Source organism: Oryx dammah, unplaced genomic scaffold (assembly GCF_014754425.2).
Source record: "Oryx dammah isolate SB20612 unplaced genomic scaffold, SCBI_Odam_1.1 HiC_scaffold_11, whole genome shotgun sequence".
Lineage (NCBI taxonomy): Eukaryota > Metazoa > Chordata > Mammalia > Artiodactyla > Bovidae > Oryx > Oryx dammah.
Genome location: NW_024070195.1, coordinates 21,132,542 through 21,144,152, shown reverse-complemented (window position 1 = coordinate 21,144,152; position 11,611 = coordinate 21,132,542). Strand labels below are relative to the sequence as shown.

The following is an 11,611-nucleotide window of genomic DNA, read 5'->3' as shown; positions in this document are numbered from 1 at the left end:
AACCTACTCAAACTCACATCCATTGTTCGGTGATGACATCCAACCATCTCATCCTCTGTCGTCCCCTTCTCCTCCTGCCCTCAATATTTCCCAGCAAAAGGTTTTTTCAAATGAGTCAGTTCTTCGCATCAGGTGGCCAAAATATTGGAGTTTCAGTTTCAGCATCAGTCCTTCCAATGAATATTCAGGACTGATTTCCTTTAGAATAGACTGGCTTTGGCATAGTCAATAAAGCAGAAGTAGATGTTTTTCTGGAACTCTCTTGCTTTTTCGATGATCCAGTGGATATTGGCAATTTGATCTCTGGTTCCTCTGCCTTGTCTAAACCAGCTTGAACATCTGGATGTTCATGGTTCACATACTGTTGAAGCCTGGCTCAGAGAATTTTTAGTATTACATTGCTAGCCTCGAGAGATGAGTACAATTGTGCAGTAGTTTGAACATTCTTTGGCATTGCCTTTCTTTGGGATTGGAATGAAAACTGACCTTTTCCAGTCCTGTGGCCACTGCTGAGTTTTCCACATTTGCTGACATATTGAGTGCAGCACTTTCTCAGCATCCTCTTTTAGGATTTGAAATAGCTCAACTGGAATTCCATCACCTCCACGAATGTTGTTCATAGTGATGCTTCCTCAGGCTTACTTGACTTTGCATTCCAAGATGTCTGGCTCTAGGTGAGTGATCACACTATTGTGTTTATCTGGGTCGTGAAGATCTTTTTTGTATAGTTCTTCTTTGTATTCTTGCCATCTCTTCTTAACATCTTCTGCTTCTGTTAGGTCCATACCATTTCTGTCCTTTATTGTGCTCATCTTTGCATGAAATGTTCTCTTGGTATCTCTTAATTTTCTTGAGATCTCTAGTCTTTCCCATTCTATTGTTTTCCTCTGTTTCTTTGCATTGATCACTAAGAAAGGGTAGCAATTGCCTACATATAAAAAAAATGACAAAATGACTAGGTTTACATATTTTTATATCTGTAGCTAAAAATTCCCTAGTCTCATCAGTATTTAATCTTTGTAAAATCAAATGCTAAATATTCATCTAGCCAGTCTCCCAACTCGGGAATATTTTTTCAACAACCCTAGCCCCATCTCTGAAACACTATCAAAGATAATAGGATCTCTGGTTCCCAGAAAGAGAGGGGGCTAACTTCCATTATTACAAGATTACAAATTGCCACGTCTACTAATTTTTAAGCAGATTGTATCCATTTAGCTGTATAAAAGAGAGCGATTTCTCTCCTTGCTTTGCAATCCCTTTAGCAAAATTACCTGTGATGTGCTTCACATTCTGGTTTAATGCTTATTTAGTAATAAAGCTTTTCTGTTTTTACTCCCTTTGTGCAGAGGTTTTTCTGAATTGGGAGGTATTATTTTTAGCTATATTCCTACATTTTCTGAGGATCTATTACTATTTTTATGGCTTTCCACTGACGTCTTGAATAATTCTGATAGAAGTCTCTCGGTTCTTAAAAACAAACAAACAAAAACCCCCACAGAAAAAAAATCCTTAAATATTCAGTACATAATTTAATACTATCTTATATGTAGTGTTTTAGTATTTGTCTTTAGAAATATATTATATTTATAGCCTGATTTCTTTTTGATATTACCTTCTCTAAACCTGGACCACCAAATTTTGAATAATGAAGCCATTAAGATATTACCTATTTAACACTTAAGGTTTGTTCTCTCGTTTACATTTGTAATTAGGCATATATAATTGTGACAATTGTTTTGTTGTATATATTGTGCAATATTTGAAAAAAGAGGACAAATCAAAAACAGAAACTATACATCCCTAAATTAACCAGGTAAAATGTTATCAATGTAAATGTTTAACAGTTATACTTTTTAAGTTGGGTGGACCATACTTGCATGCATATAAAGGACACATTGCCAACAGATTTTGTTCCTAAGTATAAATACCTTCTCATTGGGAGGCAACAGTAGCAAATACTTACAGCATATATCAAAGGGGAAATGTCAATATCCTCACTATAATACCATACCTATACTGGGGATTCTATCCCACTCCACACTGATAATATTAATTACTATTATACATTGACCAGACTGATGATTGCTGTTTTTCTTTACAGTTATCTCTAAGGCCCCTGCTACAAAATAGTGGGTTTCCCTTGTGACTCAGCTGGGAAAGAATCTGCCTGCAATGTGGGAGACCTGGGTTCGATCACTGGGTTGGGAAGATCTGGGGAAGAGAAAGGCTACCCACTTCACTATCCTGGCCTGGAGAATTCCATGGACTATAGTCTGTGAGGTCGCAAAGAGTTGGACACAACTGAGCGACTTTCACAAAACATAGATCTGAAATTGAGGTTTTCAGAAGAAGCATCAAAAGAGCTTTAAAAAATAACTGTACCTGATACTGTCAAGCTCTACTACAAGATTTCCTTAAGATTTTCCAAGCCATATCAGAAGCAGGGTGCTTAATCCAAAATCAACAAAGCAAGAATTAACCACACTGGGCTGAATGAACTGATTTGATTATGGCTAAAAGTCCTTTATTAAAACCTTCCTAAAAAAAATAAAGCCAAACATTTTTATACTTTTGCTACCTTTTTCTAACTGAGTCCTCAAATTTTAGAAAAGTATTTAGGTAACTGAACTTTTGATAAACTGTCAGGAATACTAACAATGTTTTTGAAAATATAAAATACACATTGCTAGGTTGTGTTTACAAAACAATATAGAAGAGTGATTGGATTTTGTTAAAACTCCTTTTTCATAGGAATGTGATTATTAACACAGGCTTAAAACTAAGCGTGAAAGTGTTACTCGCTTGGTCGTGTCTGACTCTTTGCAACCCCATAGACAGTAACCTGCCAGGCTCCTCCGTCCATGGGATTTTCCAGGCAAGAGTACTGGAGTGAGTAGCCATTCCCTTCTCCAGGGGATTCTTCCTGACCCAGGAATTCAACCCGAATCTCCTGTGTCTCCTCCGTAAACAAGAAGGAAGGCCTTCATCCCTTTGTACAGCTGTGTCATATAAACAGACCAACTTGTTGGTTCAGTGGTTAAGAATCTACCTGTGCTCTAGAAATCCAAAGGCCACAACTATTGGGCCCATGTGCAGCAACTACTGAGGTCCACGAGCCCTAGAACCCGTGCTCCACAAGAGAGTAGCCCCAGCTCTCTGCACGTAGAGAAAGCCTGCATGCAGTAACAAAGACTCAGCACAGCCAGTAATAAATAAAAATAAATATTTTTTAAAAAGCAGGCCAAGTTGAACAAAAGATACAAATTTAAATGTTCTATTATTATATACCTATCTAAGAGTCTGGTCATGTTTGATCAAATTCTTGATCTTGGCTTCCTAAACATTTGCAGAGCTGTAATTCTGCTGCAGAGGAAAAAGTGAAACTCAAAAGATGCATTAAGTATTTTACATGATTCAGCGGTCGTCCATCTCCTTGAACCCTTATTTTAAGCCTTAACTTACCCCATGTCTTTCTCCTTGTCTCAAGCTGTATATTTAAATTTATTTTTAAAAAATCAGGCATCTCTAGCATTTTAATTTGATTTGAGTCTTTTTATGCCCTGGGAGAACTTGCCTCATAGTTTTGTTGGAGGCTCCCAGGGCATCAAGGTAATTTCCCACAGGTTGGTGAGGGATCAAATATGGAAACAGGGAAAACACTAAAGATATTAAAGCAAATAAACTAGGAGAGAGAAGATAGTCCTCCCACCAAGATGGGAGCATGGTGGTACTGAGAATTGATGTTTCCATATATATTTTGAAGGAAAAATCAGGAAGATTTCTAGAAGAATTGAATGGAGAATGAAGTCATTATCAATTAAATCAGGGAGTGATTTAATGAAAGATTAGGAAGAGGGAATACCAAATTCTAGTTGGGCATATTAATTTTAGGATGTCAAACATCCATGTGAAGAAAGCAGTTAGGGAATAGGAGGAATTTCCTGGCAGTCTGGTAGTTACAATTCAGCACTTTCACTGCTGAGGCCCTGGTCAGGGAACAAAGATAGCACAAATCACTTGACCAAAAAAAAAAAAGAAAAGAAAAGAAAGAAAGTAATTGAAGTTATGTCTGTCTGGAGTTTAAGAGAGAAGCCGAGTTGGCAATATAAAGTTGGAAGTCATTGATAAACAGATGGTATTTAAAGTCTGAGCTTGGTCAGATCTTCAAGAGGGTGAGTATAGAGCAAGAAGCAGTAAAAACTTAGCCCTGTATCCCCCAACATTAAGGGTCTGTGGAGAAGAGATGAACTAACAAAAGATACAGAGCCTCTGATAAAATAGAACCAAGTGAAAAAAGCATATCAAAGAGAAATTATAGGATCAGTTATGTCAGTGTTTCCAATAGATTAAGTAAAATGAAGATTAGCTATTGGCCATTGGATGTATCAATAGGAAAATGATTTTGGACACTTAAGGAACTGCATAAAGAGGCACACAGATCAGCTTCAAAATGGGCACTCCAAAGGAATTCATGACAGACTTTCCTTGCCAGATGTCAGCACCCCTGATGAACAAAACAGTCCAAGAGAATCCCCTGCCAGACCCTTTTGTCTACATGGATGATTCTAGCATGAACTTCCAGGATGATTCACAGACACCAGCTGATGCCACAAAATGGAAGAAGAGCCATGAACGCACCTCATTCACCCACACACAGTATAAGGAGTTGGAGGCTCTGTTTAGCTGCAACATGTTTCCAGATAAAAACCTCCAGAGAGAACTTGCTTTAAAACTCAATCTACCGGAGTCAACAGTAAAGATTTGGTTCAGGAACCGGCGGTTCAAAATGAAGAAGCAGAAGCAGCAGCAGCAGCAAGAGCAGCAATCACTAAAGCCACCAAGCCAGGTCCTTCCAGCCAAGGATGTGCCCACAGCATCAACCAGCCCTCATTCTTTTCTCCTTGAAGTTTCAGATTCCTATAACTCCCTCTCACTTCAGCCCTTAGACTCTTTCCCCTGGGCAGAGGACTCTATGATCATGGAGATTCCTACAAGTGAAGTCCAAATGCAAGATCCTCAATTGGAGAGGCTAGTGGCCTCAGTTCCTGCTTTGTACTCTGATGCATTTGACATCACCCAAATCATGGAACTGTACAGTTTTCCTGATGAGGATGACATCACCAACTCTTCCTTCTATTCTCTATATCAGTATCTCTCACCGACAAGGCCCAGTTAGAATAGAGTTCTTCTCTTATAGTCTTTGCTGATTCAGCTGTAGGTTTATTTCCTGGGCAGACCGGCTTCAGTGTGACAAGCTGGAGCTTTGCAGTCTATAGTCCACAGGACAGCCTGGAATTCCAGAACCCCTCCATTACAGTGCACTTTGGGTTTCTCTGATCCAAGTACTAATAAATATCAGTATAGAAAAAGGAAAAAAAAAAAAAAAGGAAAATGATTTTGATGATTTTATATTAGTTTACTTTCTGTCTTTTCTCTAGTAGAAAAAAAGTGGGGACTTTTCCCCCTCGTAATATCACCAGTGCCAAGTACAATGTCTGAAATCTAGCAGTTATTCAATAATTAATAAATTAATTAGTTAACTAACATTCGGAGAAGGCAATGGCAACCCACTCCAGTACTCTTGCCTGGAAAATCCCGTGGATGGAGGAGCCTGGTAGGCTGCAGTCCATGGGGTCACTAAGAGTTGGACACGACTGAGCATCTTCACTTTCACTTTTCAGTTTCTTGCATTGGAGAAGGAAATGGCAGCCCACTCCAGTGTTCTTGCCTGGAAAATCCCAGGGACAGGGGAGCCTGGTGGGCTGCCGTCTGTGGGGTCGCACAGAGTCGGACACGACTGAAGCGACTTAGCCCCAGCAGCAGCAACTAACATTCCTGCTGCTGTCGACAGAGAGCTCTTCTTACTGACTGTCCTACAGTGTACTCACTATGGTAGAGTCCTGAGCAAGCAATGGAACTGTGTTAAGCAATACATGCTAATTCTCAGGGCATTTAGTCACAATATATATTTTTCTATTTGTTAAAGTTTTAAAGACTATGTTGTTTTTTTTTTTTTTTTAAGGGTAGTTTTCCTAGTATAGCTGGAAAGGAAAGCCAGGCTGTTTACCTAGGTTTCTGATGCCTCGATTCGATAACCACTGAACCTAGCAGATGTTTATAGCAAGATCTTTCTATACAACAAACTTTAATTTATTGACCACAAATAAAATAAACCCTTGAATTTGAACTCAATCCTCTCTTGGGAGAAAGGTAAGAACTTGAATTCTTGGACAAGACCTCTCATCGCAACAAAGAAAGATTGATGCTTTATCTTTTAATTTGGGTCTGAACCTTGGGGCTGAGAGTTCCACAGCCTTTGACTGTATGCTCTTAAAGTTGAAACTGATGAAAAAATGATATTAAAAACCCAAATTTGCCCTTAGATTTTAAAAGGCCTGCGGAACCAGGAGAAATGAGAGATGCTAATAAGTTGTATTTGAGAAGACACAATCCCACAGATTCTAATAACTGGTCTAGGGAAACATCAGTTATTAATATTTAAACAAACAACTTTCTCATAGTAACTCTTATGTGCCTCCACATAAGAGAGAGATCTTATGCCCACATGATGTCTGGGTTCCTTTATGGCAGTTAAATTCTATGCCATTCAAAAAAAAATGAGATGAGGTTGATAGAAAGGGAGAACAGGGAGTAAGAGAAAAACAAAAATTACAGCAAACCTATCAGTTATGCTGTGATCATCCTTAGAAAGCTAAGGAAGGCTCCTCCTCCTCCCCTTTATTTACCACCCAGATTGTGAATACAAATGAACAGAATGATATTGGAGAAATAATCAAAGTGATCCTTATCACTCAATTGTATAAATGGAGAATCTAAGGCCCAGAAAAATATATAACTTAAAATTCATTATCACTGAGGAATGGTGGTATAGGTTTAATCCCAAATCATCTGCTCCTAATGATTATGCTTAAACTTTTCACCATCTTGCACCCCTTTAGTTGATTTCAATAGTAAAATCACAGTAAGTTGGAAAGAGAAAAACAAATATCCAGTGTTAACTCATATATGGAATCTAGAAAGAAGGTACTGATGGACCTATTTGCAGGACAGCAATAGAGACGCAGACCTAGAGAACAGATTTGTGGACACAGTGAGGGAAGGGGAGGGTGGGATGAATTGATTAGTGTTGAAACATATACATTTAGTTCAGTTCAGTTCAGTCGCTCAGTCGTGTCTGACTGCAACCCCATGAATCGCAGCACACCAGGCATCCCTGTCCATTACCAACTCCCGGAGTTCACTCAGACTCACGTCCATCGAATCAGTGATGGCATCCAGCCATCTCATCCTCTGTCATCCCCTTCTCCTCCTGCCCCCAATCCCTCCCAGCATCAGAGTCAACTCTTCGCATGAGGTGGACAAAGTACTGGAGTTTCAGCTTTAGCATCATTCCTTCCAAAGAAATCCCAGGGCTTATCTCCTTTAGAATGGACTGGTTGGATCTCCTTGCAGTTCAAGGGACTCTCAAGAGTCTTCAACACCACAGTTCAAAAGCATCAATACTTCGGCACTCAGCTTTCTTCACAGTCCAACTCTCACATCCATACATGAACACTGGAAAAATAATAGCCTTGACTAGATGGATCTTTATTGGCAAAGTAATGTCTCTGCTTTTCAATATACTATCTAGGTTGGTCATAACTTTTCTTCCAAGGAGTAAGCGTCTTTTAATTTCATGGCTGCAATCACCATCTGCAGTGATTTTGGAGCCCCCCAAAATAAAGTCTGACACTGTTTCTACTGTTTCCCCATCTACTTCCCATGAAGTGATGGGACCAGATGCCATGATCTTACTTTTCTGAATGTTGAGTTTTAAGCCAACTTTTTCACTCTCCTCTTTCATCAGGAGGCATTTTAGTTCCTCTTCACTTTCTGCCATAAGGGTGGTGTCATCTGCATATCTCAGGTTATTGATATTTCTCCCGGCAATCTTGATTCCAGCCTGTGCTTCTTCCAGCCCGGCGTTTCTCATGATGTGCTCTGCATAGAAGTTAAATAAGCAGGGTGACAGTACACAGCCTTGACGTACTCCTTTTCTTATTTGGAACCAGTCTGTTTTTCCATGTACAGTTCTAACTGTTGCTTCCTGACCTGCATATAGGTTTCTCAAGAGGCAGGTCGGGTGGTCTGGTATTCCCATCTCTTTCAGAATTTTCCACAGTTTATTGTGATCCACACAGTCAAAGGCTTTGGCATAGTCAGTATGGGTCTGCTTAGTGATGCCAAATCAGACTTTTCACAAGATGAAAATAAGTACATTTTTCATGAATATATTTACATTGGTGACCCAAAAAATAAAGAAAAAAATGTCTAAATAAAACATTTGCACTGCATATGTGGGCCAGAAATTTTGTGCTTTTGCTTTATCTGAATCCATTACTATAACTGTCCCTTCTCAATTCTTACCACCAATGGTATTCATTTCACCAAATACATAAACACCTAGTGAGGACCAATTATGAACCTCGCCTTTAAAAAAAAAACCACCAAAAGTAATGTAAAAACATTCTTTTTAAACTCTTAACTCACTTGATTTTGAGTATACTAATTTCAAGTCTTCTCCCAGACTTCCCTTGTAGTCCAGTGGTTAAGAATCTGCCTGTCAATGCAGGGAGCATGGGCTTGATCCCTGGTCCTGAAAGATTCCGCATGGCACGGGGCAACCGAGCCCATGTGCCACAACTACTCTAAAGCCCGCGAGCCACAACTATTGAGACAAGACGCTGCCAACTACCGACAAGTGCCGGTGCTAGACTCGATTGTACTGTTAGTGTACGGCATGTTAATCGAAATTTTCTAAGTACCCTACTCTTAATGGGGTGGCTTAAATACAAAAATTGTGTTTGGGTTCTTTTTGTAAAAAAAAAAAAAAAAGTAAAGGGACTTGGTATCAAACACTTATCTTGACTAGCTACGTCCATTAGCTAGTCAGGCAACTTTAGGTCCCAACCAACATAGTAGGAATATGTTAAAACAAAAGCTTGACGGGGCACGGGATACCGCCATACAAGGTGGGACTAGGCGCGCACGCGCCCTGGAGCAGACACAAGACGGCCTTTTAGACCGAAGCATTAAGTGTATCCTTCGCACTTGATGAAACAAGTAATTACAGCTCCTTACACGGGCAATTGGGAAGCCCTGAAAAGGGCCTTTTGTTAAGTGAATGGAAACAAAATGAACACTCAGCCGCCGAAACCGTAGAGGGTGCGGCCCTGACGCTTGAGCGCGTAGACCACGTCCATGGCGGTGACAGTCTTGCGCTTGGCGTGCTCGGTGTAGGTGACCGCGTCCCGGATCACGTTCTCCAGGAACACCTTCAGCACCCCGCGGGTCTCCTCGTAGATGAGGCCGGAGATGCGCTTCACACCACCACGACGAGCCAGGCGCCGAATGGCAGGCTTGGTAATGCCCTGGATGTTGTCACGAAGAACTTTGCGGTGGCGCTTGGCGCCTCCTTTGCCCAGACCCTTTCCGCCTTTACCGCGACCAGACATAACGATAGATCTGAAGACCCAATAAAACCTAATTTCCAGCCCTCGCGATGCCCCTTTATACGTCTGTTAGCGGACCGAACTGAGAACCTGAAGAAAGAAGGAGGCGGGAAGTCACGCCCTAAGTGGGGGAGGGGAATTGGGCCAAAAAGAAAAAAAAAAAAAAGAGGCCTTCTCTGTTCCTTTGTACTGTGGTAACTTTTGTTACCTTAATATTTAGAATTGATTTTGAATGAGAGCGAAAACACGAATGTTGTGGAAAATAGAGAAAAGGGGAAGTAATAAAGTAATAACTTGTTATCGCACCGCACACAGATCTCCCCTAGTAGCTAATTTGGTGTTTTGGTGAACAGATAAAAGCACAGACTCCAAGAAAATGTATGCTATTCTATATATGGCCTTCTAAAACCTCTTTATACTGGTATATTTAAATCAACTCCCCTTGAGTTTTTAATAACAAGTTAATGTCTGCTTATTATTGCTTATGAATTTTCCATAGCACAATTTTAAACAGTTCTCTACCAATTCCTTAATCAGCAAGATATTTTAATATAATTTTTTTGCTGCTCTTGAAATACCACCTTTAACATTCTTAGAACTAGTACTAAAATCCTGTTCTATCTATTACAGTTTCTAAATAATCTATTTGTTACATTCAGAATTAATTTTGGGATAGATTATATTTTGTCTTTGATCAACTCTCCACCCAGCAAGATTTATGGATTTATTTCCCACTAAGAGTATCATCTTTAATGTAATTTCTATAATATACTGAGAAAATTTGTCCTTCCTAGTGAGTTTCCATTAGAATGTTTTCAACATTGCAAAATGTTTCAAGAAAAAAGAAAACTCCTTTGGGCTTTTCAGAGGGACCAGGCTTTCCTGCCAACATAGGGAAGGGACATTGTTTCAAAGAGAACTGAGGAGGTGAAGGAAATTTAAAGTTTTCCAATTCTTCACTCTTAAACTGGCACAAGAGAAAGGACTCGATTATTTTTCAAACTGCTCTTTAGCCATCTACTACCTTTAACAATGCTTATCATTTTACAGTTTTTTTATGGAAGGTGGTGGAGCAGGGTGGGGTAAATTGCAAAGAGAGGGATCTAGAAGAGAACCTAGAAAACTGTTAGAAACTATGCTGTCGCATGACGAGTCATCAAGTTCTGTTAATCCTCTATCTTAAAATTACTGTACATCCCAACTATAAAGGTTGAGATTTTAATAATGCACGAGGTTCTGGGGCGGCTGCAGCTTGGAGAGCAAGCACTCAAGATACACGGGTGGTGAAATCGGCCTCCTTCTCATCTAATATCTAAAACTACTAGATCCACCTCTTCAATTTCAAACGCAGTAAGTAGATAAGCAGTGAAAAGTTCCAACCAGGAGAGCCGTGAGCCACACCGGGTTTCATGACCTCCGGAGAAGAGGATTTCGATCAAGGGTCAGAGACGAGGCTTGATCACTTGACGCTTACGTGAAATAAAACTTTATTAACGTATAGAGGGATAAAAGAAGCTTCTGACATCAGAAGGGGGCATGAGGAAGGGACAGAGTGACCCCCTTGCTAGCTCTTCAGTTCAGTCGCTCAGTCGTGTCCGACTCTTTGCGACCCCATGAATCGCACGCAGCACGTCAGGCCTCCCTCCCTGTCCATCACAAGCAGTTAAAGAATCACCTCAAATCAGAGTTTGCATCAGGCCCCTTTTCCATAACAGGCATTTTGAGATAGCACTGGCATAAAGTGAGTCATCCTCTGCCATAAAACAATTGACATGAAATTTAAAGAAAGACAGGTTACCAGCAAATACATAGTTTAATAACCATAGCTTAAGAGAAATTTTCCTTGAGTAAGTCAACAATGGTTTGTTGAGCCATTATCTGTTCAAGGTTTGAGTCTTAGGCTGAAACGACTTAAGACAGGCAAATTCCAAGGCAAATATATCGTTCAACACAGCTTAAGAAAAAGATTTCCGTAAGAAAAACCCATTGGTTAGCTCAAGGTTTTGGAAAACTTTAAGTTCAGGCAGAACCAGGTGTCATCATGTCAACACAAAAGAAACCTTTTAATTTTGTATAGCGGTGGGAAAAAAAAAAAA

The 11,611-nt window shown here is 39.9% G+C and overlaps 1 protein-coding gene and 1 pseudogene across 1 annotated transcript; one reads left to right on the top strand and one right to left on the bottom strand.

Moving 5' to 3' along the window:
• Positions 1-4,453: 4,453 nt before the first annotated feature.
• On the top strand, positions 4,454-5,340 carry LOC120870267 (annotated as a pseudogene).
• Positions 5,341-9,152: 3,812 nt separating this feature from the next.
• Positions 9,153-9,823, bottom strand: LOC120870459 (histone H4). Its single transcript, XM_040250121.1, has one exon. It carries the CDS (start codon positions 9,516-9,518, stop codon positions 9,207-9,209), a length of 312 nt encoding a protein of 103 aa, XP_040106055.1. The 5' UTR covers positions 9,519-9,823; the 3' UTR covers positions 9,153-9,206.
• Between the last annotated feature and the right edge of the window lie 1,788 nt (positions 9,824-11,611).